Source organism: Aaosphaeria arxii, assembly GCF_010015735.1.
Source record: "Aaosphaeria arxii CBS 175.79 unplaced genomic scaffold BU24scaffold_7, whole genome shotgun sequence".
Taxonomy (NCBI): domain Eukaryota; kingdom Fungi; phylum Ascomycota; class Dothideomycetes; order Pleosporales; genus Aaosphaeria; species Aaosphaeria arxii.
Window position 1 is genome coordinate 1681728 of NW_022983480.1, and position 27765 is coordinate 1709492.

The 27765-nt window shown below is 50.5% G+C and overlaps 11 protein-coding genes across 11 annotated transcripts; 6 read left to right on the top strand and 5 right to left on the bottom strand.

Annotated features, from left to right (window-relative positions):
• Positions 1-195: 195 nt before the first annotated feature.
• Positions 196-2245, top strand: BU24DRAFT_453296 (uncharacterized protein; the record flags this gene model as incomplete). The annotated part of the gene is made up of 4 exons (XM_033531254.1): positions 196-578; positions 947-1186; positions 1690-1820; positions 1994-2245. 4 exons carry the CDS (start codon positions 196-198, stop codon positions 2242-2244), a joined length of 1005 nt encoding a protein of 334 aa, XP_033381360.1.
• Positions 2246-2551: 306 nt separating this feature from the next.
• BU24DRAFT_262600 (uncharacterized protein) lies at positions 2552-3481 on the top strand. The gene has a single exon (XM_033522516.1). It carries the CDS (start codon positions 2774-2776, stop codon positions 3251-3253), a length of 480 nt encoding a protein of 159 aa, XP_033381361.1. The 5' UTR covers positions 2552-2773; the 3' UTR covers positions 3254-3481.
• A 2924-nt stretch (positions 3482-6405) lies between these two features.
• Positions 6406-7086, bottom strand: BU24DRAFT_412327 (uncharacterized protein; the record flags this gene model as incomplete). Its single annotated transcript, XM_033526106.1, has 2 exons — positions 6406-6756; positions 6940-7086. The coding sequence occupies 2 exons, from the start codon at positions 7084-7086 to the stop codon at positions 6406-6408; spliced, it is 498 nt and encodes a 165-aa protein (XP_033381362.1).
• Positions 7087-7306: 220 nt separating this feature from the next.
• BU24DRAFT_262670 (uncharacterized protein) lies at positions 7307-8545 on the top strand. The gene has a single exon (XM_033522518.1). The coding sequence runs from the start codon at positions 7705-7707 to the stop codon at positions 8482-8484; it is 780 nt and encodes a 259-aa protein (XP_033381363.1). The 5' UTR covers positions 7307-7704; the 3' UTR covers positions 8485-8545.
• Positions 8546-12286: 3741 nt separating this feature from the next.
• On the bottom strand, positions 12287-13321 carry BU24DRAFT_351402 (NmrA-like family protein; the record flags this gene model as incomplete). The annotated part of the gene is made up of 4 exons (XM_033523693.1): positions 12287-12428; positions 12487-12649; positions 12709-12940; positions 13025-13321. The coding sequence occupies 4 exons, from the start codon at positions 13319-13321 to the stop codon at positions 12287-12289; spliced, it is 834 nt and encodes a 277-aa protein (XP_033381364.1).
• A 665-nt stretch (positions 13322-13986) lies between these two features.
• On the top strand, positions 13987-15421 carry BU24DRAFT_453298 (uncharacterized protein; the record flags this gene model as incomplete). The annotated part of the gene is made up of 3 exons (XM_033531255.1): positions 13987-14053; positions 14504-14629; positions 14952-15421. The coding sequence occupies 3 exons, from the start codon at positions 13987-13989 to the stop codon at positions 15419-15421; spliced, it is 663 nt and encodes a 220-aa protein (XP_033381365.1).
• Positions 15422-16723: 1302 nt separating this feature from the next.
• Positions 16724-17792, bottom strand: BU24DRAFT_435314 (uncharacterized protein; the record flags this gene model as incomplete). The annotated part of the gene is made up of 3 exons (XM_033530084.1): positions 16724-17133; positions 17185-17737; positions 17790-17792. The coding sequence occupies 3 exons, from the start codon at positions 17790-17792 to the stop codon at positions 16724-16726; spliced, it is 966 nt and encodes a 321-aa protein (XP_033381366.1).
• Positions 17793-18023: 231 nt separating this feature from the next.
• On the bottom strand, positions 18024-19339 carry BU24DRAFT_262708 (uncharacterized protein). The gene is made up of 3 exons (XM_033522519.1): positions 18881-19339; positions 18685-18823; positions 18024-18632 (listed from the first exon to the last, which is right to left on the bottom strand). The coding sequence occupies exons 1-3, from the start codon at positions 19075-19077 to the stop codon at positions 18255-18257; spliced, it is 714 nt and encodes a 237-aa protein (XP_033381367.1). The 5' UTR covers positions 19078-19339; the 3' UTR covers positions 18024-18254.
• Positions 19340-19721: 382 nt separating this feature from the next.
• BU24DRAFT_465364 (uncharacterized protein) lies at positions 19722-21127 on the top strand (the record flags this gene model as incomplete). The annotated part of the gene is made up of 2 exons (XM_033532268.1): positions 19722-20385; positions 20454-21127. The coding sequence occupies 2 exons, from the start codon at positions 19722-19724 to the stop codon at positions 21125-21127; spliced, it is 1338 nt and encodes a 445-aa protein (XP_033381368.1).
• A 486-nt stretch (positions 21128-21613) lies between these two features.
• On the top strand, positions 21614-23430 carry BU24DRAFT_262732 (glycoside hydrolase family 5 protein). Its single transcript, XM_033522520.1, has 2 exons — positions 21614-22547; positions 22606-23430. The coding sequence occupies exons 1-2, from the start codon at positions 21969-21971 to the stop codon at positions 23242-23244; spliced, it is 1218 nt and encodes a 405-aa protein (XP_033381369.1). The 5' UTR covers positions 21614-21968; the 3' UTR covers positions 23245-23430.
• Positions 23431-23516: 86 nt separating this feature from the next.
• Positions 23517-25193, bottom strand: BU24DRAFT_412333 (uncharacterized protein; the record flags this gene model as incomplete). Its single annotated transcript, XM_033526107.1, has 5 exons — positions 23517-23612; positions 23678-23820; positions 23873-23941; positions 23997-24965; positions 25019-25193. The coding sequence occupies 5 exons, from the start codon at positions 25191-25193 to the stop codon at positions 23517-23519; spliced, it is 1452 nt and encodes a 483-aa protein (XP_033381370.1).
• Positions 25194-27765: the final 2572 nt, after the last annotated feature.

Below are 27765 nucleotides of genomic sequence, written 5' to 3' on the forward strand. Positions count from 1 at the left end.
ATGCCCATGCCAGGCCGGAACACAAGGGGCCAATGAAAGTGGAGGTACTCACAGTGAATCGGGACGGTGGTTGTAACGGCCTAGATGAGAACTCACAGGCTGCGCACTGGCAATGCCGGTTGATGAGTGGCCGAGAGTCCCGTCGCGCCGTAGCTCGGGAACGAAAGAACTATGATGATGTGCATGTGCACCAATATGGTCGATGCATTCTGGGTCCGACGAGAAGGGGTTTTCCGGTGCCAATGGCAGAGGAGGCGGTTGGAGCACTGCTTATGCTTCTGCGTCAGCCAATCAATCCGAGCCAGACCTGCGTGCGTTGAGCAGGCGTGGGACAAGAACGGACAACGTGCACCCGTCGATAGAGGGAATGCCCGCAAGAAAAGCGCGCGTGGAGGTGTTGTCGTACAAGGTGCACCGCGATCGGGTGTTTGGAGGGAAGGGCTTGCAAGAGTGCACTACATGAGCAGACGACGGGCAGAATCGGTGGACCGGCGGGATCCACAGTGTGTAGCAATGGGCGATGGAGAGAGGAAAGAAAGGCAGTCGCGCGTAAGCGATGCGAGCCAATATAAAGACAGGTATGCGAGAGGAATGCGGGAACGATGGGGATGGTGGGAATGCGGAGAAGGGCGCCGGTTTATGGGTGAGAGAAGAGTGGTGTGTGTGTGTATGTGTGTGCGAGGTGTGTGCGCAATGAGAAGAAAAGGGTTTGTGCTCCTTCGCAGCAGGAGGACATGGGTTGGCATATGTTGTTGCTTAAGGCTGACTTACCTTGATTCATTATTGCAGCCGCAGCAGCACTCTTATGATTCTTCCTGTAACGGCCCTGGTAAACGTAATTCCCTCGACCGCACTGCGGGAGGGTAGCGAGACGAATGGAGCGCGAGTCTCACGCCGCAAGGTGAGCACTTGCTTTGCCCTCGACACCGACGCACTGGATCCGCAGTTCAACGGCGCCGGCAGTGGCGAACGTCCTTGTTGTTGCTGACGGGAGGAAAATAATTTGGCTGCTGAATAGAGAGTTGGATGAAGCTGCCGTCGCTGACCTCACTCACTTGCCCAGTCCGATCCTGGATGATCCGTCGAAGGGGCCGCTGGCAAATCCGATCAAGTCGCTCTTCGCAACGGGACAGGTCCAAGCTGCGCGAGCGATGGTCGAAAAAGGGTTTGGCCTTCGCCGTGGAGGGTAACTGATTGCCGTTGTTGGCTCGCTTCAAGGGAAATCTGGGGCGGTTTAGCCGGTACAATACAAGGGCAGGGCTTTGATCCTCAACTAGCTGCCGCTGCCGCTGCGAGTGTCCGGTGGCTGCTAGTCCGTCAATGCTACTAAGCTGGGCGTAGGCTGCTTGGAGAAGCGCGGGCCTGGGTCGACAGGACACGCAAAGTAATGCGCACTTTATCCAGCAGATTGGTTTTGTTGATGCGCGCGAGTCTTGAGCTTTGCTCACACACCGACACGACGATTCGCGATGCACTTGCGGGCGTTATCGCGGAGCGGCTCGAATGGCGGTGACAAACTGCGCCTGCCAATGCGATCGGAATGATTCTATGGTCGCTTTCGTCGTCGCGGTCGTCGTCGTTATCGTCGTCGGGAGGATTATGCGCTCGCTTGCTTCTACTGAGAGGGTGGTGTCAATAATTTATCAATTATCGAATAGGATCTTGTTCCTGGTGTTGACGCACTAGCAGGTGGCCCCACGGCGCCTTAAACCTTAAGGCTACAACGCTTGACAGGAAGCGCGGAACTGCCAGACCGAATGGTGCACTTTGCTTCTTCCCGTCGTCCCCACACAGATCTCAAATCTCGAATCTCGAGGAGGGTGAGTCGCGCACAGACAGAGTACAGGTCCCGACCCTGGCTACTGGTCGGCTGCAACGTTGGGGTGATGGGTGCGCAGGACTTATTCTTTTTGCTTTGCTGTGAGCTGTCAGTCTCCTGCCACTTGCGATGGGAGGGTGCGGTCTGCATCGCAATTATTCTCAAACGTACCAGGTTATTTCTGCAGGCCGCCAGGAATAATTGATGTGGCGCCGAATGCGTCGAAAGTGGCTGTTTCGGCGGGGGCTCTTACTTGTCGACAAGACTCTAGCGATCTGCGCGTGGAGGCCGGGTTCGCGGATCTGGAAAGGAAGATGGATGTCGTCTACACCGATACTCTGGCGTCAGGTCTGCTTCCGCCGCAGGTTTCGAAGCCTGCTCAGATCGGTGAAGAGGGATGCGATCCGCGAGAGGGTAACAAATAGGAATCAGGCCACCGACTCTGTTGAATGGTGGAGAGGATTGGAAAGTATTTACACCAACCACGCCGAGATCGTAAAGCATATATAGATAAAGGGCAATGATCGTTTTGTTGTTGATATCCAGATGGACCCTTTCCCCCTTCTGGTCACTTGTTGCACAAGCTCGCTAGGGGTCGCGTATCCCGTGATCTTTGTCCTTGGGGGTGTGGAAATGAGGTGGTAGTGTACCAAAAAGAATTCTCCGAATGGTGAAAGTTGGAACGGCCTTTCTCCCCTTGTTCAGACCCTAGACGAGGAGGACGATTGGGAGGGTGATATCAGCGATCGAGAGGCCAATGGGAGGAGGAAGTAGGCAGGGAGAAGGGACAGAGAGAGATCATGAAAGATAGAGAGGGTCGAGTGGAAACAAGAATACGAGGCCGGGAGGTAGAAGTACAATGGGTGAAGACTGACAGAAAGGGCTATAGTTTTGGATACAGGGGAGTGGTGGGCTTGGGGCCATCGAGTTCGGGTTGTTTGGCTGAAAGGAGCAATGCCCACCAAGCAGGTAGCTTCCTCGCACCTTCGCGATGATGGATCAAGATTTCAGCCCCAAAAGCGAGTGATGCGTATTGCTCGGCTCAGACCATGGCCATTCTCTAGCACCACCGTAGCATTGGCAAGCTGCAGCAGCGACCATTTCCCAAAGCGGCGTCCTCTATATCTCCGATGCCAGGGAGGAGTGATTTGCCCCAGGGCCCAGGCTCACATCCTTTCTCGAATTGTCTCTGGCCCACGATGCGCTCGCATTCCTTGCACCGGATGTATGGCCTCTGCTGCCCACGGGGCCCTTGAGAAGAAGGCGATGCGAGGAATGGTTGGCTCGTCTGGTGAGGCATCACAGTCCCGTGCATCGACGCAGGAACATTGGCCACGACACGACGCTGAATGGGGACAACCTCGACACAGCAGCTCGCGCCCGCCTGGCTGGGACCGCGATGTTTCATCTACTTCCCAGAGGTCCACTCCGTAAATAAACCCATGCAGCGAACAGATGATCATAGGTTTGCTAGCAGTGCCCGGCTCCGCGCAGATTGGCTCACCCAGGGAGGTTTAGTAGCTGCAGGACTCACGACCAGACGGGCAACGGGGGGGTCATCCAGTCAGCACGGCATCTACGGCCGCCCCAGAAAGCGGTAGGCGGTCGGTGGCGGTGGTCCTGACGCCACGGCCCGGTAGCCGCTCGAGTTTAGCATCGGGGCGGCCGCGAGAGAGAATGGAAATCATGGAAAGTGAGCGGACAGCGCGAACAGTGATGACAGAAAGCGACTGAGGGGAGGAAGAGGATAGAGCAGAGACGGCGCGCCCTGGTTCGAGGGGGCCGTTAGCTGTCACAGGCCGAGCGCCCATCAGAGCAACGGTATCTCTAGAGCGAGCGGAGGGGGGCATGGGGGATAAGCTACGTGAGGTAAGGTGGTTAAGATGGGTCGGACGCTATGAGCAGACAAGCAAAGCGCCCGTAGAGGAAGCGCCACCATTACTACCACGCCCACCGAAACAACCACCACATCCAGTACGGCTGCCAGAACGTCCTGTTGAGGCGGTAGTAGAGGCAGGCGGGCAGGCTGCAGATGAGCATAAACTTCACCGTATGGAACCAGATAGAGCAGCGGGCAGGTGATGCGCGAGCGAATGCAACCCTCGCCTAGAGACCTCCAAGCACCAAGTCACAATGAGGTTAGCAGAGCAGGTTGGATCGCTGCGCCATGATCCGGGCATCTCTGTATCCAGCACACCGCGACCCGGGGCAGTGGTTCTGCGCAACGCTCCGGGTGGGAGAGGGAGTGGGTGGGTGTGGAAAGAAGCAGAGTTGCTGAGCAGTTGTGATGATGGGGTTTGAGATGGGATAAAGGTTGGTTTGGTTTAGGTCAAGATGGGTTAGTGCAGGTGAGGAGAGTGGTGAATGATGCAGGTAGGCGTACACAAGAGGACCAATATGGGTACTAGCGTAGGGTCGTTTTGGAGCTGTTGCAGGGTACCTATGCGAGTGGACCAGGTGTGCAGGTCATAGGTCAGTGATAAACAATGGCCGAGGATTGATGACAGCAAGCGGGCCCTGAACGGTGACGGTGGACAAGAGTTGAAAAAAAAAAAGAAACAGAGAGAATAGAAGCAGGGCAAGGCAGAGGAGGATTACGTGCCCCACTGCCAAATCGTCCAGCCGCCCGCCTCCCTTGCTTGACAGACACAGAGAAGTAGCAGAAGATAGTACTCGGTACGGAGTGGAAGGCTAGGTAGGCACGACGAGATGAAAGAGTTGATCGAATGCGTGTGTGGGTGGGTGTGATTGGAGCACGGGACCAGCGATTGGTAGGGAGTAGGGATGTACTCTGTATTGGATTGCACTGCTATTATCTTGAAGAAGCGAGTCGACTGGGATAACGGCTGGTGCGGACGAAGGATTATTGCAATGCAACGAAGAAAAGGATAGACGCAGATGATGGATTAGACTAGTGGTTGTACTCCGTAGTCGATGTGGTAATATTATTAGTATTCTGATAGTCGCGAATGTCGTTGTCGTTGGGGTCGTCTGTCACAAGTGAGCATGTCCGGTAAAGAGGGAATGTAAGTAGTAGTGCAGAGTTGGTCTATTGACGATCACGGATGATGACAGTGATGATGACAATCAGAATGATGATGCTGGTAATGTTGAGAAGGGTGTGCATCTTGAGATTTGTTATGATTATTGGGGGATGGCGGGGGGTGGGAAGATGATGTTGAGGGGGGGAAGCGAGTCGGGATAGGAAGAGGGAGAAGGAGGAGGGGTGGGTGTGGTAGGTATTCCTATGGTTACTGAGTCGTACTGTATTGTACTGTATATATACGGGTAGCAAAGGTAGGGGGTGGTATACTTAGTACCTAATAGTACGGGAAGTACCCTCGTACCTAGTACCGTACTGGTAGGTACCAACTCCCCAGGTACCCAGGCGAGAGGGAGAATAAATTGAGAGACAGACCCTGGAAAGATGACGGAACCCCCTGGTAAAAGATCGATGGAGATGAGATGACTGACGGTGAGCGAATGAATAAATTGCTGATGAGCGTTGATATTTGTTTCTCCGTGTCTGTCGGTGAGTGAAGTGATGAATGGCAAGGAATAGTGAAGATGAATGATGATGATGATGATGATGATGATGAACAGTGAACGGTGATGGTGATGGTGAAAGTGAGAGGTTTCAAATATTCGGTGACGTGCAGATGTGTGGCCAAGCGCCAAGGACACTCACGCCTTTCCCAATCCGTCACTAGCGCCCGCAGTTGCATGAATCACGGCTCAAAACATTCACCTTCACTCTTCCTTCTATTCACTCACTCATCATTGAACATACCACTCCATCCCCCCATCAGCATCTATGTCTATCTGCCATCGCATAGCATCGCATTACATTGCATCACATTGCACCCTTCAAAAATGATCACCATTGCTACACCGCTCGTTGCCCTTCCTCTCTATCAAGACATAACAATACCCACAGCCTCGCCTCGCCTCGATCCCTTTTCGGCTTAGTCGATTTCCTATCTCTCCACCTCGAGCCGCGACAGGTCACACACACATTCACCATTCACCATTCACCATTCACCACTCATTCACTCTCTTCCATACACACTGAACACACCACCTCACCGAGTACACCACAACACTACACCCTCCTACTCCTCGTCCTCATTCTCCATCCACACCAATCCTAAACCATCATCACCATATATCCATCTAGTTTAGCCCCAAACGTTTATTTCTTCTTCTTCGTCTCTTCTTCCTTCTCTTTTCTCGTCATTCATCATCCCTTACTGATTTCTCCTGCGCGCCGGCCTTCCATCCCACTAATCGTAGCTATGCTTTCACATTCCTCCTCCTCCACGCGCCCGAGGTGACATCTCAGTCCCAGCGCCGGCGTGTTTCGCACGTTGCGGCCGCTCACTCCCACTCCCAATACCAGTCCTAATCCTAATCCCACCCCTCGGGGCTGACCGGCGACGAAGGCTACCGAGTACTCTGGTTCTCTTCCATTCTCTTCTCTTCTCGTCTCGTCCTCCTACGTAGTCGACTGGTCATGTCCAATCCCGTATCTCTACGCGTTGCATTCCTTACGTCCAGCATGCGCAGCCAGCCGTCGTTCCCTCCAATCAGCCCCCAACCGACGCGCAATAGACATATGCATCTTTCTCGTCCATTATTGCCAAAGAACGCAGCCTACCGATATCTGAAGGCATGGCGGGTTCAGTGGAAGCCTGGGAGCACATCCTTCGCACATCAGGCCCATCATCTTGCGTGAAACGCTTTTCCATCACCCTCCAGTCCATCAATGTCGTATCCACTTCGTCCAACGCGGCTCCCATGGAGATTGGGGGACCAGGGCTACTGTCCCTGCTACCGAGTGCCTCACGGTGTACAACGTCCAGCCGGCGCTTCAAGTCCCCTTCCCACAGCCTCCCTAATCCCCCACCTCTCCCTGCCCACCAAATCTCCTTCGGCACCTGCCAGACCCATCATTTCACAGCTTACAAGCACAACAGCCCGTTGAGTCGCAGATGGGCGATGGTGGCTGGGATTGCCGCACTGGAGATCACGGCTGCTCCTGGCTACCGGCAATCCGCGCTAGATCTTCCCTCCTCTAAGGCTCACTGACCGCTGCAGGGCATTCGACCTTTGAGACACACCGACCTGCAGCCTCCCGCCTCATTCCCAGTGACGGCCTTGGTCGGTGCCCAAGCATTTTTCACCTTTCCCACTATCTTCTGGCTACCTGCAGCTACCTCGAATGGTACTTCGGGAAGAATAGGAGCCGTATTGAATGCAAAACTCATTGTCTCAGGCGACTCGAACTCGTCAACGATAATGGACCTCGCCTTGTATGTATTTGGAACACGCTACTCCTACCACCGCCCGACCCTTGCGTTACCGTCGCACCAACCCTATTTTCCGTCTCACCCTCGGAATCGGCACAAGTCACTGACGTGATGTCGTGGTCAGTCGGGGTTTGAGCAGCAACGTCTGCCAACAGCGGTACGGGCCGCCACTGATCTCAATTTCTCGTCGACATTCGTCTGCTCTGCTCGAACCGCGGTCTCAATCAATCTCAGGACTGAGGTGATTCCACTCATTTGATAATAGATTGGCAGCTACGAGGCTTTCGATGGACCCAAATATTGCTTCTGTCTCGGCTGTTCCGCACTGCGCTAGATCTGCTTTGTGGAATCATCTGATTCCGATCGCCGGCATCGCCATGCTCATCCCTTCATTTCGTTCGTAGCTCACATACACCACTCAATTGAAAATGATATCTGATGCTCCCACCGATCCTCAGCGACCAACCAACTATTTCTCTGCCATTATGCGTTCGTCATAGCTTCCTTCATGACTATCACGGCTCTCGAGCCATTGTGGCGGCTGTCAGCTGGACACCAAGCCACCCAGCGTAGCAAATGTCACGCATATGGAGACACAGACAATCAATCTCTCAGGAACATGCTCGTCCCCTCTCCATTTTGGATTTCCGAGTCCTCGATTGGGCATCTGTTATGGATGAATTAATGCTCAAACGTCCCACTAGCTGCATTGCAGACGTCGTGCACTACCTGTCGTCTGCAACAAAAGACTCGCACAATGGATCTCGTGGTACTGTTGAACGCCTGACCCCACACCTTGTCGAGCAACGAGTCGACCGCATTACAGGAGCACGCGCTCCACTCCAATGTGACTCCAGCGACTTCATTCAGCGTGGTATGCTTACGAGCCCTGGACGCGCCATACCATCCGCGGGATTTCGGTTGACGGCGTCACTGCTAATGTACCACTGCATAAACCAGCTTCGACCAACGCTGCCTTCAGCGAGCCAATTGACGGCTGGCCACAATGCACCAATTGTCTCGACCTTTCTGGCCTGGCCACGCTTCATGGCAGCTCCTCGAGCAGATGGTGGATTATTGTGCGAAGTTGCAATCGGGAGGCTGCTTGCCGGCTGTTGGCGTTGTACGGAGCGGCCGATGGCGCTCGTTGGATATCGCGGTTCGGTTCGGTTCCTGGACCCGTCCGCGAGTCGTACCACGGGTCCGAGAGAAGTGAGAGTTTCCAACATCTACAATAGACAATGCGCCTGGAGGCGCGATTGTCGTTCTCTCCAATGGCAGCATTCCTTGCCGCCAAGCAGCATGTCAGCTCCAGTAGCTCCAACAATTGGGGGCTATCACGCAGTCTCCATCTGAGCCGCTTACGCTGCAGCTGCGGTCGGATGTTCGCTTGGAATTTGGAATAATGAACGCAATAATGGTTCCTACCCTGACCCTCCCCTTGGGTCGGATTCCAACCCAATTCCGCTGTGGGCATACTACGCAGGAGTTTCGCAACACTCCAAGCGGTGCAATCGGCCAGTTCCCGAGGGCAGCGAGCACGACGAGGCCGCCGTATAACGATGTGACTCCCAGATCAGCTCTCGAACCACTGGCCCGTGCGAGCGCTTTAGATGCAAACTCCAGAGAGCTGCCAGCGTTCTAGCTTCTTCTGGAAGGCAATTCGATGGTCCTTTTGTCTCGAGCTTGGGCCGGATGCGTTTGCCTATTGTGGGCCCATGCTCGATGTCGTATCGGTCCGCCATTAGCTAGGCCGCGCGAGTAATGGGCCCAGGGCCCTAACGACAATCGCGATTGTTACAGGCATGCAAACCATAATCCGGGGAGATTGGGACAATGGCGCCACGGTGCCGCCGCAGCAGCCAGATGCTGTATTGTTTTGATATCTCCCGCGGGTGTCCTCGAATGACTGTGTCGTGTTCTCCACTCACGGCAAGGCCTCAACGGCTGATCTACAAAACCTCCGACGCCCATTGCAATCACCAGAGGGCCAAGGCACTTGGTGCAATCCTACTCTCCACTTCCCCACGTCATCCACTAGACTGGAGAACTGGAGGCCTAGCGTCGTCCAGAACTGAGGTTGCAATTGCCCCTGGACGCTGCAGATTGCTTGTGTCAGCTGAACACAGCGTCTGGTACGAGATATTGCGCGGTCGATGAGTTGTCGAGATGCGTCGTGCCTAACCTTCCCTCAGCCAGGAAGGACGGCATCAGGGCGCAGTTTGGCGACCGAAGTATGGTCTGTAGGTCCGGGCTTATCGTGTGTGTGCGGGAATCCCGCCAACTGTTCAAGAGCTTTGCTGGACCGACCTCCAAATCTGGCGATCATCATCTTCAGCCTCCAGGGTCCATCTCCACGGATACCCTCTGTGGACGCCTTAGTTTCAGACGTCTTTGCACGAATCGCCTACCTCATCACTGATATGCCTCGAATGGTCTGTCGTGCACGACCGCCCCCCGCTCGTTCGACGATCCATTACGGAGGAGTACGTGGCTCGGCTCTATTGAGTACACGCAAATCGATGCTCTCTCGCAGCACACTCGAAACATCGTCAACGATCCTGTCATTTTGCTACTCGACAGAATCAAATGGGCGATGCCTATCTCCCTCCCATTCACCACGTCAAGCCACAACAGTCCTACCCGCCGCAGCGACACCAACCTTGACACGACATGCAGCGCGCTCCCGCCCCAACCTCCCACCACCTCCACCACCCGAGCAGCAGCAGACCACCAAACCAAATCAAACCGAACGCAACGCAAAAAGGGCACTCACTCGAGCGGCGCTGACGTACCCATTCCCCCCTCCCCTCCCCCTCCTGCACACGCTTCTCTAGCGCCGCCGATTTAGCACACCGCGCTGCCCACTCGCCTACCCTGACAGCCAAACAAAGCCCCCCCGCAGAGGCAGCAGGTAAGCAAAGCAAAGCAAACCGTACCCATCAAGCATCAAGCCTGAAAACGGCACCGATCACACATGTCGTACGCCCCTCCCCCTTCTCCCACCGTTCACAACGCACACAGAGAGCCAGACAGAGAGAGCGAGGAGAGAAATGAACAACGTGATACGCTACCTACTAACCTACGCTGCTTGCTTCCGTTTTCTCGCCACCCCTCCTCCTCCGCCCTGTTTTTCCCGCGATGATCGATCGCCTGTTTTGTGCATTCCTCGTTGAGGAGCACCACATGCGTACGAGTGAGTGAGTGAGTGGCCGGCCAGCGAGTCATATGATGGGTTGACGGATTGGGAAGGCCATCGTCGCGGCGCCGTGTCTTTCTAACGTTAGGCGGGCGGAGGTTGGGGTGGACGGACACTGCCACTTGTTGGTGTGTTTCCGGATGGAGGAAGTGAGAGTGAGGGGGGGATTATGTCATACTAGGCTCCTGTCGTTTTTGGGGAGGGTAGGGAGGGAGGGAAGTGGGGAAGAAAGTGATGTTGCTTTGATATGAGTCGAAGGGTTAATTGTCTATGTTGTAGAGATAGTGAAATTGAATAGTTTGCTTGACTGCTATGTGTTGTTATGGATGGTTGAGTGAGTGATTGAGTGTGAGCTGTATGTTCGCCTTCCTCGTGATGCCCCAGTAGTCAAGCGGAATGTTGACATCCCCTTCAGAAGGACGTATCGCTGTGTTTAGAGGCATGTTCTGCCCTCACCTCTTCCCACTCTTCCCATACCCTTGGCTTTCATACTCTCCCTGCCAGAAGTAGTAGAAAACGTACATCTTTTGTCTTCTCGGAGGAAACGTTGTGGTTTTATTTAATTGTATATACCTAGGTAGATTTACGACATTTGTAGGCTTCAAACGTTCCTTTGCCTCAAGTGTAGATCAAAGTACAACTGCGTCTCTTGTTTGCATTGGTAGAAGATAATATTTGGATTATGAGTACTATGAAAATAGTAAAACATAGTTATCACTAAACATTCAGATTGATTCGTCTTTCTAGACAGAAAGTGTGATTGAAAGGGGAGGGGAGATTTTGGAGTTGGGGAAAGGGGTGATGGGGTCAAGAGATACGGGAAGTTTTACCGTGGATTGGGTGCTGGCGTGTGGAGTTGATGTAGTAGCTATAGAGATGACCTTTTTGGTTTGCTAATTCGGGGAGTTGAGTGATAAATAGTGATTGTGTACAGCGTCGTCGTCGTGGTTTTGAAATTGAAGTTGATGTTGATAATGAAGCCAACGTCCACACCGATGCACGATTTCACGTCGATGTGTAAGATATACCAGCAACACCGTCACTTTACAACGAGTGGAAACTCCCCGTATCCGGCTGACTCGCCAGAATGGGATATTTGAAGACGAGATGGGGTTTCCGTTGGTTAGACTGAGAGATGAGGGAGAGTGCTGTCTCTTGCCATCACCGCTGTGCAGAGATGGAGTTTTCGAGGGGTCTACGGACCCGACCAACACGGGAAGGAGATGGATATCGGAATTAGTGGGTGGGAGAGTCTCACTATGGGGGAATGGTAGAGAGTTGTAGTATTGTGGGCTTGGGTTGGGTTTGTTCGAAGGTGTATAGTTTGGTGAAGGTGGTCTCGAATGGGATTGGATTCGGTTTTCATGTGTTTTTGATTGTCTCTATGGGTATTAACCTTTTTTCTACGGAATAAGGGAGTTTGGTACAAGGCCTTTTGTCGGGTTTGGGGGGTTATGTTCTTGTTGTTGCTGTTGTTCTGGTTTCACTGGCAATGTCTATCGTTGTTTTGGGGGGTATAACGTATGCATCAGTCAAGCAAAAATAAAATCTAGATCATGTATATCAGAATTTTCTCACGATAAAAGGGAGAATACTCATTCTCAGCTGTTGAGTCTCTTTTGATATCATTTAAACTTGTTTCTGAAAACTTTACTTCGATGTTAGGGATTATGAGATTTCTTTCTCTAGCGGAATTGATTTTCTGAGAGACAATGTAAATTGGGCATACCCAATACACGACCTGTAGTTAATGATGAAGATAGTTATGTTTCTGCTAGTAAATAGATGACTCTTCTAATGGCACTACACAGGAAATGGAACTGTCGAACTAGCATTATTGTATTTCTCGATTTTGACAAGAATCTTTCACAGTGGATCCTTCCAATTCGCTACAATACAGCAATACTACTAGCTTGCAACCTAAGGATGCATCTAATGGTTCGAAAATCTATAACTTGTCTATGGAAGCCTCGACAGCTCAGCCGGCGCACGAGTCTGCATCAACTGCCTGAAAGTGACGGGCTTGATCTCAGGATACCTGGAGTTGTCGAGTTTATCCTTGAGATACGTCTGACCATTTGCGAAGTAGTATTGGAAGAACCTAGCATCCGTTAACATATCGAACAGGAAAAGGGTTAGGGTACTGCGTTAGTACATACTGCGGCACCCACGCGAATGTATCCGAAGGGTCTTTCTGATATGCTTCTTGCATAATCTTCTTGAGATCATCCAATGTACCCAGACATTCAAGCTCAGGCTTCGTACCGTACACCTCTTCAAACTCATCAGCGAGCTGGCGAAGTGTCTTCCTATCGCCGAGGACTACAATTACACAGTTAGCCAGTGTCATTCAAACCGATCAACATAAACATTAAACTCACATTCCAACATTCCAACAGCACCCTCATCAAGCGCAACAGCCGCCACAAACTCCGCAATATCCACCGAAGTCGTCGCCTCAAACACCTCATTTCCAGTCCCATAGTACGTAAACCTTCCCTCCTCCGCATGGACCACACCGAAGAACTCCCCGAGGAAATGCTCCATGAACGCCCCAACAAGCACATGCACCCCCTTCACACTCGTCTTCGTTCCTAAGTACGCCTTCACGTGCTTCATGGGGTCTTTCAATGGATGATCGCCGTACGCAAGCTTCGTGTAGTCGAGCGTGTAGTCGCTGGCGATGTATCGAGACACGTTGGCGTCCTCGCAGGCGTCGATGAGGAGCTTTTGGCCGGCGATCATGATGTCGTCTGGGCCGAGGTAGCAACAGGCGACGACGTTGCAGCCTTGGACGAAGGAGCGGACGGCGGAGAGGTCGGTGGCTTCGCCCTGGATGATGGTGACGCGGGTGGAGGAGGAGATATGCTGGGGGAGTTTGCTGGGGTTGCGGCAGAAGGCGCGGATGTGGACGGAGGGATTCTGAAGCAATTTGGCTGCGATTAAGAGGGCCAATTGGCTTGTAGCGCCGGCGATTCCTACTGTGAAGGCCATGATGGTGTTTAGTTAATTGATGGAATGGAGTGAGTGCTGGTATGGAAGACTAGTCGAGGTTGAGATCAAAGCTGGGAGACGCAGAAAGCGTAAAATGTCCAATTTGTATCCCATCGCTATATTGGAAGATTTTCATTGAATTATCGACATGGAGCCAGTCCGCGAGTATCTAATGAGGCTCATGCTCTACAATAACGTTATGTGCTCCACACTAACGTTACAAGAGCCGGCGCGCCGAGCGGATGGCAAAGATGTTATCGAAAGTTCACTGATATAGATACGAGCTTCTTAGGACATGGTACATTAGCTATGTCTAGCTTTGGTATAGTCCGATGCTAAGGAATCATTGTTATGGCGGCCGTCCGGCGCGAAGTCAAAAGACTGTCCGTGAACATAGGAAATATCGGCTCTAAGGGTGCTCAAACACCGTAGATATAAGGCCGCAGTAAGACCGTTTTGCATCTATTCGTAAGAAAACATGTGCTCTCAATCATACATGGAATGAGAAGTAGCACTCGTCACCTAGCAAGGGCAAGGAACCTCTAACGTTATCCCTCTCAACTATAGAACCTTTGCCATGTTACGACGTTGAATTAGTTCACTTTGTGTCTGTGTTCACTTAGAGCATAATAATTGTGCCCAGGGACTCGAACAAGAGCTGGGAAATGCCTAAGATTGCTGCCAACTTCTGTCTTAAGCATGGTAGTGGTGGGAATAAATGCACAGTCTTAAGTAAGTCCCATCGGTTTCCTACGGTTTGGGCTTTCTAGGAATATGTGTTCTAGCTCTTCTCAATGATTGCGTTAAGAGATATAAAAGCGACATACTTGTTGTCGGAAGGGGGATGATATAATGTGACCACACATTATTCGATCGAATTCTGAGGTAAATAGGAATATACAATATACCTTGCGATAGTGACCCAATTGGGCTCGACTGCTGTGAGATTATGATGGCTATGAAAAGAGTAGAGAAAATTACGCAGGCGCAGATATAATTGACATGACATACTTCATATCTCATTACATTTTTCTAGTGTACTTCATCTACTCGACTTCCCATTAATCTTTGATTTTTCAGCGCTGAGGTACCTATTTTTCTTGGCCGCTAAAATGTGCTTCTAGAATTCTTGAACCTAGATAAGCTAGAGAATTTCTTTTTCGATATGATGTTTATGTACAGACTATGTCGCCCTCAATATGAAGAAACAGAGTCTACATGCCAGGTCTTGGTTGTACAAAGTCGGGTCAAGCAAAATGTTCGAGCCTGATGTGTGCATTCTGCCTTCAAGTAGAACACTGGAGCCTGGTGTGTAACTTGGGCGCCCGCTTCATTATCTCTTGTCGCTGAGACTTCAAACAACACCACTCGCTCGTGTATTCCAGTTTCGAGTCCAAAACAGGCAGACACAAAGGCCTGTCAGTGTTTTGTATGTTCATATTTCCCCTTCCCGGCTATCATTTCAGTTGCCCCTTGGTCCGTGGTGATGAAGTGAGAATAACGTCGTGAGATAAACCATTCCTAACAGCAACCCCGCAGGAGCCGAACACTCCCCTGTCGCCATATTTTCCCAACAACAACGAAGCATCGCAATAGAAGAAACCAATGCTGCTCGCATCAATCCTAACAGCGTTCCTGCCAGGCGCAACATATATCACCACAGGCGTCCTCGATCGGTTCGGGTTTGATTTAGACGTCATAGGCCGACACCGGGAGATCTCCAGTATAGAGGAAACGGCAAGGGTGATCTATGGGAAGGCCGGAATAAATGTCAATATTGCTGTCTGGAACATGCACATTCCAGAAAGCCACCAGTTTGAAGATATCCTTGAATCTGGTCTACAGCCAATGGGCCGCGGAGGAGGATTTAGAATTGTTGTATTCCGCGGGCGTGGATATATCAAGAACGAAGGCGCTCAAGGGTTGGACAATTGGCGGTGTTCGGGCAATCTAGTACTGCGTGATAATGTCATTACTTTCAAAGGGGTAGATGAGCATTCGTATTGGATGTTGCCACAGGTGCAGTTTCCGCTTTTCATCTCTGTCTGTTATTATCTACTCTTCGTATACTGGTACTTAGCTGCGCATCGACTGGTATGAGCAACAGGACATGCGTCATCTTCTTTGCAAGAGGCGTTCTTGTACCACCCAGAACCATTAGCCTAATGTCAGTTCTTGTCAATACAGGCATTGATCGGCGAATTGATGTTTTGAACTTACTACATCGATGCTCCAGTCCTTCAATTGTATTTAAGGACCTATTTACGACTGCTCAATTAGACTGTTACACGGAGGGATCGCTGGTACAAAGAACGTATGGTGGAGTTGGTCTTGTCTGTATCGCACTCGTTGGACATTTCTCAAACTTTCACATAACCTTTAATAAGGTTTGAAATTATTACTCACAAAGCTGTTGAGTACAAATCTTTTCACTGTTCAGCTGCTCCGGCTATGCATAAGCAATCATAACAAGGCAACAGACAACTCGCGGAACAGGGCGCGACTTTGAGATACTATGGCCTTGCAATCTTTGCGTTACGATACAACAATCTCTCAATGCATTTATAGAATCCATTTTCATACAACTAAATCTTATGTGATGTCAATTAAGCGGAAAGTGCGGACAATATCCCACTGAAGGTAGCGATCAATTGTCACAACACTAATAATCCCAGTGAAAAGCAAAGTCGAAAAGTTCCAGCGTAGTCTATGTCGATCTTTACATTACAGGCTGGGTATTGTTGAACCTTTCTTTCCATGCTCACGGTAAGCATGGCTTGGGCCGCAATTGTGGTCAGACGATACCGAATTTCTACCTAGTGCCCAGCAGCTAATCTTCCAGCAGTATGAACACCACTCTGTACAACTTTGGGCTCCTGCGATATCTCTCAAACAGCGACTCTCAGCGATAGTTAGTGTGCGAAAACTATCATGTTTCCATGATTTGCTCCACGGGTTTTCATGTTTTGGCAGGTCTTGTATACAGACTTAATTTATCCACCGATATCCTTTTCCGTGCAAGCGAGAAGAAACAACTTCTTATACAGGAAATAGCAGGATATATTCACATTCATACGTCCCATGAATGATCGTCAGGGGATCTTGCATTCTAATACTTGTTTGACCCAAGAATTCAAATGTGATGACTTTTCACTATCTATGGGATGGCTAACCCTGAATCAAGGTCCGTGGGGGCATGGTGAGTGAGGGGTAGTGTTGCCGCTAGTCCAGGCAATCATCGATCCAACAATTGGATCGCACAAGGAAATAATTAAGGGTCAATAGAAAAGTGAGTTCAGGATATCGATAGCCAGGAGGAAAGAAGCTCAGTGTGAGCGGCAGGGAATGATGTTCAGCATTGATATCAGAGACATAGAAGAAAGGAAGACACGCCAAGATTGATCAATTGCGTCCACCTCTTAACTCGCGACGATACTCCGTGGCACACTGAGGCGCAGGAGTCGTTATGCCTTTTCGTTGCTCGAACAGCCACTGACACGTTGCTATTGTCATGCCGTAATTGATCTGCACCGACTGATCTTCGGCTACATTATCCTTAACGACTAGACGATCCACGTCTTTCCATACGTCCTCCCCGAGAGCAGCATTGATCTGAATAGCTTGATGTCGCGCTATGTTTCGCAGTATGATCCGTTCAATCATGGGTTGGGTAGGATCTTTGCGTGTTTCGGAATCGTCGACAAGTGTCTGGTCTTCGCTGGCGCTGTCGTCGATGGCGCAATCTGCATTACGACCGTCATTGTCGCTCAGCAATTTCAGATCGGCGGCAGTCAGCGGCACAGTGCCATCGTCTACTATCGTCAGTGTCCTTGTTCCAATATTTCATTGGGAAGTATACTCACTTGAGGGACGCCTGCCCTTGAGCAATCGCGCAATTCGAAGCCCCGAGAAGTCCCCAAACTCTTCCCTGAGAAATGTGTCGATTCGCTGGATGACCTCTGCATTGGCTACAAGCTGCTTCTGCACACCCTTCATCACGCCAACATTGGCAACTTCAATGCGGATCAAGAGCGCAGTCTTGACATGCCCTAGCTCATTCATGAGGCTACACAGTTTCTTCTCATCTGAAGAGCCTTGTGTAAGTTGTCGCGCAAATTGGACGACTTTGCTCTTCGGTTTTGGATCGAGATCATCGAGTAACTTGCTTAATTTACTCTGAACGTCTTGGAGACGGAGTATCTCCTCGGTAACAGTGGCAGTGTGTAACTCCTCCTCATCGTCGAGGATACCGATGATTGTCTTGACGCTCTTGAGCTCAGTCTCATGCCGATTCAGGACTTCTAGAAGTCCTTTTTGACGCTGATGTGCTTTCTGAAGGCGACCAAGGACGCGGAATGCCTGCTCTAGGAGCTGAGTGGTGGCTTGAATTGCAGAAAGTAGCGTGAGAACTTCAGCCTATCCCGTTACATTAGCTAAAGATCTCCTCTCAGAAGAGTGGTACTCATACCATGGTTGAGTGTACTTCTCCGTGATATGAAAGATGGAAAGTGGAAGTTGTTGAGGGTTGCACGCCAATGACAGCGGCGTGGAACACTATTTATCTACCAATTGATCCCCCGCACACCCACCTTGCGGCACAATATAGAATCCAGATTCAAACCTTGTGTAAGATTGGTCCGGTCAGGTGCTCGCAGTATGCATGCAGAGTGAATGTTCGCAACGACTGATGTGTTGTCGCGAAGCCACCTGCAGCTGTGGATGCAGGCTAGCGAAGCCCCCATGTTCGCATGTGCAGTGACCAATAGCGGTAGTTGAGGGCTATGCAACTGTGATCTATAATCTGATAGCAGCTGAGTTCTGGGTTTGGAAACTTGCTGCAATGAGAGAGAAGATTGTTGATCCTCTGACTCCTTGTTGGGCCTTTATGTCCTGACTTCTTGTTGGGCCTTTATGTCCGTCAAGTATAGACGAGCTAGGATCTGCCTGGTTTCATCCTTGGCCGATTAGAGTCGAATGGATTAATGGAACGAGTGCTAAAGAGTATGTCAAATGGGCAATGTTTGACGACGTAAAATTGATACGTGGTGTATTCAGTGCGCTCTTTGTCATAGCATGCCAATTCAATCAATTGTGTTGTAGAGACGAGTGAGCTCCGATCCCACGAAACCAACTCTTCTGGCCCTGAAACAATAAGGGGAGTAAGCTTCAGACGGCGAACAATTCTCTGCGCAATGAGATTGACCAGAACATGAGGATTAAACGTGGCTCGGATCATCTGGGACGTTGTACTGATATCGGAATAAAATGCTAGATAAGGTGAATCAAGAGGCATAAGGTGCGGACTGGGCTTCTGTCGAGCGTCATTATGGTATTCTGCTTCTTTCTACCAAATCAACACTTGCCACTACATCCATAAAAGCCTCCTCGGCCGTGTCTCGTGAACGTGCGGTTTTGAGGACTCTTTGGAGCGGTCGCGGTATCGTGCCAGGGGAATTGAAATTGTGATCCAAGGTGCTTTGGTAGTTGATGATCAGATTTTGGCTTCGATGTATGAATTAGCGACAGCTTTGAAAGGACTAATACAAGGAGTGGTCTCACAAGTTGTATATCTTGCCTGCTATGTGCCCATTGATCTGGATAGCATTGCCTTTAGAAACATTCCGACTAACAGCATTTGTTATTGCCATGCCGAGTTCGGTGTCTTTGCCATCACAAACTATGGATGTAGAGGACATCCGAGGGCTGGTACAAGTCATTGTACGAGACCTCTCTGGCGCCATAATGCTGCTGGACATCTTTGCGCGCCTCAAGAGGCTCAAAAACGATAACGAAACGAAGGGGAGAACAGGCTGTGCTAGAGTTTACGGGGAGGGGGGACCGCTTCGAGACGAGATACATGGACGCAGAAATTGGGGGCCGTTTGGCTGCTCCAGGAGCCACCGTTCAGCTGCCATCCTACCACGAGAGGGCTGGCTCGAGAAGTGAATGGCAGAGGGATATTATCACGTGGCGTTCCATAGCCCTGCCCAACGACCTGGTAAATTGTAACCGGTCAACTCGGAAAGGCAAAGCGTCACTTCAAGCGAACGCTTGGGGTGTCTTCATCCATGTACCGTATAAAACACAATGGTCGATCTTATGCGAACCTCGGATTGCCCCACTTCAAGCCTCTGCCTTGTGTCTCGCTCATCTCCAATCCCCAATCTCCATCATTCATCGCAAAGCTGCTTTCCCAACAGCATTGTCTTGTATCTTGGATCCGAATCGCAACATACTGCGCCCCCTTGCATATCGTCTCCTCACTACCATGCACAAAGACTGCTAGCGAGAATGTTGCCGCTCAGCCTTGCCCCTCCGTAATCGCGCGAAAGTGCTGACATCCCACGACATGGGGGATATACTAGCTGTGCAGTTTCTAGTCGAAAGACTCTTTCGCGAGATGCCAGAAAAGGCGGAGAGTCTTCTTACGAAATGCTGCCAGCAGGACACGAGAATCTATGAGGAGCTACAAGCATGTTTTCTTCTACCAGGCTTGACCACGCAGCAGGGGATCGTGAACCCACCAGGCGCATCAAAGGGTCTGAGTATAACGATAGGATCCCCGCGCCTGGGTTCTTCATCCATTGAGTCACAGTATCCTAACTCACCTCCTGCACGCCATAGACCGGCACAACCCCAATACCCTTCTTCAATCTCGATACCCGCCACACCCATAAGTCCCCCGCGAACAGTATCGTCTGTGCTATCACATTCTTCACGGGGCGAGTCCACTCATAGAGAGTACATTCTTCTTATCAACCATGGCGAAAGGGGCGTTGAAGAGAGACCCGCGAGCATGAGAAATGCTAGTATTAATTCCAGTGTAATGCGCGAGGGCCTTCAGTATACTTCCAACCACACACCTTCGGATAAAGAGTATGTTGAGATACCAGGTTCAATACCGGAGACATATTTATCGGTCCCGGTGTTATACTGTACAGATGTAATATGGCGTCGACAAAAGAGCAACTCCACGCATAGCACTACATTCTATGTAGTATCTAAGCGTGAGCTGGACATTGATATTCTTCTCGGCCTCGAAGACTCTGGAGAAGGTACAATGGGTATGTACAGGTGCTCATGCTCACCCACAGTATACGTCGAATACTGACTAGCCTTTTCTCTTCATCAGAATACCCACCACCCGTTGCTCCACAGCCACAACGCCCACATAATTACCATTTCAAGGACTACAGTATACCGGTTCATGCACCTTCACCTCCTACACACTCGTTCCACCGTTCCACATTGATGTACGATGCCTCAGCCACCGCGACCCCGGTGCACACTCAGCCGCAGCATCATCACATTGTCGAGACTCTTCTCGAAAGGCAACGTAGATCTGGCACAGTGGTTGAAGAAAGCCGCTTTTCCCAACACTCGCCAATTGGAATTACTCCCGATCGTCGTGCTTCACAGAGCGAATACGCTCAGTCGATGCACGCTCCAGCGCCTGCACCTCAAAGTCACGGTGTTGGCCAAGATGAGTCCGTCTCGAGGGTCAGACTCCATTGCGACTGGGGACCGACACCGCTCAAAATGTGGCTCGATCTACGTGCAAAGCCGAAAGACTTCTTCAGTACTTTCAGCCTATGCGCACAGAAGCGAAATATCATCTTCACGCGAGAATCAGTGGTGATATACTTGAAGCCAGACAAGAAGGCGCCAGATAACGAGGCTCAAATTCTTTCACTTGCGGAAGATGAAATGCAAGCGGACTGGGAGACGATTGTAGCGGAACTGGAGGAGATGATACAGGGAAAGTCGTCGAATATCTACGGGAAGGTCCAGGATGGGGAAGGATGAAGGTCTGAGGCGGACGTTTGTTATCGAAGATCGGCTTTTGTGCAACTGAATCGTGTACGACTTTCACCCCGGCCGCTGTTTGTTGGTGCAACATACAAGGCTAATGTCTCAATTGACCGAGACATTTGTCCTAAACCTAAATTTGACCACTTCCATCGCAGGTATGATCATCACTCCGGATGCACCTACACCGAATATGTAGCAGAAGCTCACGTGTATGTATAGCCTTTGGACAAACCGGATTCCGTACGTCATTTGACACAAAATAGTCGAAAACATGTGGTCAAACTTGGCCAAACCAGTTAACGCATCCGACCAACATGAGGACCGTATGCCACTTTAGCACTTCGGCACAATGCCCCACGACGCCGTCAACCATGCAAGCCTCGGCTTAATTACCCCCCTCATGGACTTTCACGAGAACGCAACACCTAAAGCGTAAATCCACCTTCCCCAGGAGGCAGGGTTTCTCCACACTCCACGTAGATCCACCAAACGGTCCTTTTAACCGACCGAGCCCGCTCCACCAATCAGCATCCAGGAACCCCGATGGCATATACCCTTAAATGGAAATAGACCGATGCCCCTATGGAGTTTATTAACATTATGTGGAGACGTGTTGAATATACCGGAAGACGAGAGAAGGTCAATGTCCTTCCATCAATCGGAACCTGGTTTTGGTGGAGAAGTGTTCCTGGGCGGGCATTTGGGTTAGATTGGAAAGGCCAGATGGGGGGTTGGTATGTAGTGGAAAGAAACAATTTAAACCTGAACGAGGGACGATATTTGTTGTTTCTCGACTTTCCAGACGTGACTTTCAGTCCGTTGTGCGATATTCAACATGCGTTTCTCACACGTCCTGAGCAGTCTGGCCATTGTGCCTGCGCTCGTCTCCTCCTTTCCCAATGCTCCATTCAAAACCCAAGGGAAGAAGATCATCGACTCTGTTGGCAGCAACATCACGTATGCTGGCGTCAATTGGCCAGGTGCGGGAGAGGTTATGATTCCGGAGGGTCTGCAGTACCAATCCATTGCCTCAATCGTGTCGAAGATCAAATCGCTGAACATGAATGTCGTGCGCCTGACTTTCGCCATCGAAATGATCGACGACATCAAGGATCGAGGCGGCGACGTCACGATCCAAAAGGCATTTAGCAAGGCTTTGGGCGCCGCAAAAGGCGAGACTGCGTACCAGAGCGTCATCAAGAATAATCCGCAGTTCAACGCTGCTACCACCAGACTGCAGGTCTACGATGCGATTGCAAATGAGTTAAACAAACAGGGGATCTACGTTCATCTTGACAATCACATGAGTAAAGGAGCTTGGTGCTGTGGCGGAGGTGACGGCAACACGTGGTTTGGAGACCAGTACTTCAACATTGCGAACTGGAAGCGAGGACTGCAATATATGGCCGACTACGTACAGCTCCCCATTCACTTTTAAGATATCCTTCCTCCCAGCTAACTCTCAATCACAGGGCAAGAAATGGCCAAACTTCGTTTCCATCGGCCTTCGCAACGAGTTCCGCAAGCCCGACAACGCCGGCTCGTCCCTGCCCTACGACTGGTCAACCTGGTACACGCACAACATCGACGCCGCCAACATCGTTAACGCCGCGAACCCCAACATCCTCGTCTTCCTCTCTGGCCTCGACTACGATACCAAGCTGTCGCCCATCGTCGACGGCTCCGACCTCGGCGGCGGCAAGAAGTTCCTCCTCACGGACTTCAAGTACGCGAACAAATTGGTCCTCGAGCTTCACAACTACCAGAACTCAGCGACGGCGTGCGGAGATATCGAGGGCGGGCTGTGGAATCAGGGATTCAGGGCGCATGGCGAGAAGGCGTTGAATAAGATGCCGGTCGTGCTGACCGAGTTCGGATTCAGCCAGGCGGATAACTCGTATAACGGTGTGTATGCGAGCTGCATCAGGAAATTGATGCCGCAGTGGGAGGCCGGCTGGACGGTCTGGGTTCTGTCTGGAAGCTACTATATCAGGAGCGGAACGCAGGATTATGAGGAGACTTGGGGACTGCTGAATCACCAGTGGAGCGATTGGAGGAGTAAGCCTGCGATCGATGCTTTGAAGACTTTGATAGCGGCGAGTTTGGACTAGATAGCGCAGGAGGTAGCTATGGCGCTACAAGTACATAACATTAAGCATTCTATATCATCTATGTATTACAGGTATCATGGTGTTTACATTTTCGTGAGTTGTTTTGAAAGGAAAAGAGAAACAAGAAAAGAAGCAGAAGCTTCAACAAACTTGGTACAAGGTAAAGACCGCGTTGACAGGACCAAAGGAAAGAATAAAAGAAGGAATAATAGCCACTAAATAATCAAAGCAAAAACAGTCTGTCTTCTGTGATCTTATCAGTCTCGAGTACATCACCCCATAAGATATCCTCGGGGTCGGAATCTAGCAGCAGGTGCAACGTCATCACCAAAGGGGAAGCATGTTTCAGCAAGCGGCCTATCCAGAGCCTATTACAATGTTAGTCTTCTAGCGTTTCGATTCAAGGATCGATGTATCAATCGCCGGAACTTACAGCAAGCGAAACTCCAAAGAGGGATTTGTCGGTTCCAGTGTTCCTGACGTCGAAATTGAGTGAAGCGCCGAGGTTGATGACAGCCTTGACGCCAGTAGTCTTCTGAGGCGCGTCTCCTTCGGCAGGGCAGACACCTTGTGGGGCTACCTAGATGTTAGCACACTGGAAGGTGATGGTGGAATTGTGCGCACTTACAAACGACGGCAGATAATCTCGCGCTAACCGTAGGTACCTTCATGTTGATTCCAATCTCAAACCCTTTGCCTAGTACAATGTCAGCATTCGTATTCCCATACGGGCATAGTACTAGAAAACTTACCAAGGGCCTCAGCTTTGAGGTTCACGCTGGGCTTAAGAAAGGCTGCGACGCCTCCATTAATCGAACCCTCCACAGCAACATCGTCCACATCGACGGTAGGCTCCCACCCGGAGAACTCGTTTTCGTCAGGATTGAGCAGATCGACGTTAAGAATAGCCTCGTCGCTGAACTTAGCCGTAGCACCCATCGAGACAGCAGCGGAGACAGTAATCGAGGACAGTTCGGCCGCAAGAGCGACGGTGAGGAACGGGCCAAGGTCGAGGATGCCGGGAATCTTGAGGCCACTGATGGGAATGTCAAGTAGATCGATGGACTTTTCAAGGGCATCAGTGACACTGACACTGCCTATGAGCTTCATCTTTGCGACGGCACTGACGCCCTTTGGGGATATCTTCATGCTTGCACCGGTTGGGATACCGATCTTTTGTGAAATCTTGAACTCCATGTCAAACTGGCCCGCAGAACCACATTCCAGGCAAACCACTCGAGCCTCGACGTCGCCGACACTGAAAGCTACAGATCCATTTAAGCTGTGGTTGAAATCGATGGAAGTCGTCTTGTCGATGTCGCGGCGAGAGATAGCTTTCTTGGAGACGGGGTCCTGTGCTACGGAGCCAACAACGAAGTCGTAGCTGTGGGCGACTGCTTGCCAGTCGCTCAGGCGTGCTGCCAAAACTGCTCGGTTTGCGACTTCGTCATATTGCATTGTGGACACGACATACGGTAGACGACGAGTGTTGTTGCCGCAGTCCCCAACACCTGCGATCATCACGAAACTGTTGTTTTCGGCACCGTTCACCCAGTCCCAAGTCCTCTGGGCATATGCAAATGTTTCATCGTCCTGGAAAGTCATGGAGATGCTCTCATTTCCGCATTGGATGTCTGTAAGCATGCCATCGAATCGTTCCATGTTCAGAATGCCTTCGGTGGAACCGCCCATGTAAACAGTCAAATTAGCAACACTTGACACTGTAATTCTGTTAGTCTGGCCCTTCATGAAAGTGAAGACGATTTTCACTCACCACCATCATCGCCCCAAAGGAAAGTTTCAACAGATCTACGGTCCATGTCGGACTGTTGCTGTCGCTTGGCATGCCGGGCGCCATTTGGGCGAATGGGTTTCAATTCCCTTCCAAAGACTGGCGATGCTCCAAGCAGGAGCAAAGGAAGCGCAAAACGGGCGATGTTATTCAACATAGTGAAGAAATAATGATTGACAATTAGAAAAAATATAGGAAAGACCGCAGAAGCGTTCAATGATTGTAGACGGACAGAATGGTAATCGAATAGGGAATGGATACGTCGCCACGAATGCGCAACGAGTGAATGGACTGAATTAACTAAACGCAAGAAACGCGAAAGTGGATAGCCCCAAAAGCAGGCTGGATGAGTGTCGATTGTGTTGATCCGGAGTGGATTTTCATGGGGACAGCGATCCCCCATATATGAGTCCATTTCGCAATCTCCATGGGAGGTTCGTCCCTCAATGGTTCAGTCGTTTGTGAACCTGGAGGATTGTCGCATTCTTCGAAACTCCGCAGTCCCAAGGCATCCCATGGCAATTGTGTCATAGAATGAGCTGAAGCCCTCCCATTAGGTATCCATGGCTAGGCGTGGGTGCTAGAACATTAGAGGACCTCTAGAAGGTACCTTGCATCGCATCCGCCTCAGGTTCTCGCTTTCGCGCGCGTATTCGCCAGGTCGGTGGTGATTTCGGACTTTTTCGTATCATCAAACCTGAAGCGAAGCTTGGCGTATCATGCAACGGCTTCAGGTAGACAACTCAAACCATTTAGGTACATTGCGAACAATGTTCGTTTCTAAGGAAATAGATACGGTCGGTATTGCTGTCCAATCTGTGGGGAAGATAGATGCATTGAACGATGTAGATAGTCGAAGTCGATCGTTTCTTACTAACATTGCCATCTTTAATGCGCTAACCAGTGAGTCCTATCTGCCCAAATTAAATATGTATTGCGATCAAAAAAAAATCATTGACTTGAAAGAAAACAATACTAATAATTCACCTTGAGCATGGGATGTATTTGCAGGTGAAAGGGAAGAACGGCGAAAGATGGGTAGGTGAGGCTGAAGTTAAACCCTCGAGTTTCATGATGAGCCATCTCCAAATTAGGCCGACGTGGGGGCTGATAACCTACAAGACTACACCATAGTGAATGCTTAACCACTCTCGAGATCCACTCTCTATGGGGCGCAAGTAATCATCTAACGATTAGTTATTGGTCATTGTAGGTATCTTCACCCAGTAATTTCTTTAAAAGAGCCCGTTATTCATGCGTTCTACAGTTTCCCTCCTCCGATCGCCGAAAGATTGTCCGGTACGGCGTACGGAGGTAGCTGAGTTACGGATTTGGAGTCCCAAACAACGAGGCTTAGCAAATGGATAATTATCAGTGTAGTTTCTATGGCACGAACCAGTCCCCCATCGAGGGACGATGCGTATGGGCCGAGAATGGAAGGTCGTCTACTGGAAAATGGGATGCTTTGTTCGCATCATGGCCCCAAATGTCCACTCACAGTCCATCAAACGTTATGTACCTGAGGCTAAGTCAAAATCCTCGTGTCCGCTACCTTCTTACTCTGTCGAAATTCTGGAAGATCATCTGTTACCTAATCATTTCGCTTTGATCATTTGGTAAGGGTGATCGCGTTGTTCATCATATAGCCATCACACTACATGCGCACGTTTAGCCGGCTTAAATCCATCCACAAGCCTCATTGTATGCCCGCGCGCATTTTCTCTATGCTTGCCACTGTCCTCCGAAAACCTGCCGAAATGTGTATTATACGAGGATTTTGCATTCGACGATCCGACCAAGACTCGCGAGTGTTCCAACACCTGCACGAGAACCCCGGTCCCCCCGGACTATGACAATCTGCCTGCAGCGGGACAATCCACAGAGATCTATCAAGTGTTCGTGGCAAACAAATAGATTTCCCGTCGATCCCCCGCCTCAATATTTCCATCGATTTTCCATATTCCCCTGGCTGTAATTCGCAGGAATGAACTGACTCGGCATGCGAAAAGATGCAGATATGCATGCAGGCGTTTTTTACCCTTTCCTTGGGTCGTCGGCTAAATCGAAAAGAAAGAGAATGCCAATTCCCAGCAACAAAAGCTACGGGGACCGAGATTGATAAGAGGGGCCCTTTTCGACAATATATCCATATGTCCAAGAGCGGTAATGACGTCTTTTGGCCGTAAATCGGGAGGAGAAAGCCGTTGATTCGCCTTCGATGGGGAATGGAGAGCCATGATTTCTTGAAATAATCCTTGAGCAGAGTTGAAGTATAAAAAGTGCCATTGGAATTGGATGAAAAGAACTGTTTTGTTCCAGAATTTCGTTATCGCCGAGCTCTTGATTTATAGTAAATATCATATCTTCAACTTATAATTCTTTTCCAATATGAAGACCACCATCATCCTGACCCTCTTCACGACCATCGCGATCGCGAATCCGCTAACCAAGCGCTGGGTCTGCGGCGGCGAGGTACACTCCCTCTCACAATCCATTCCCTTAATCATAATCTTGCAGAACTAACCTCCCATCTCTTGATATGAACAGCCGCCCTCATTTGCATGCCAGCCCAAGGAAGGCTGCAAGAGCGAGATGGCGTGGGCCGACTGCGCGACCAAGACGGGTCTCGAGGGCTGCGGCGATCCGCTGCCTGATCAGACGGTACCGGTTTCGCCTTGTCAGTCGTCTGCTTTTACAACTTGTGGTAAGTGAAACCGACGAATGCGAAT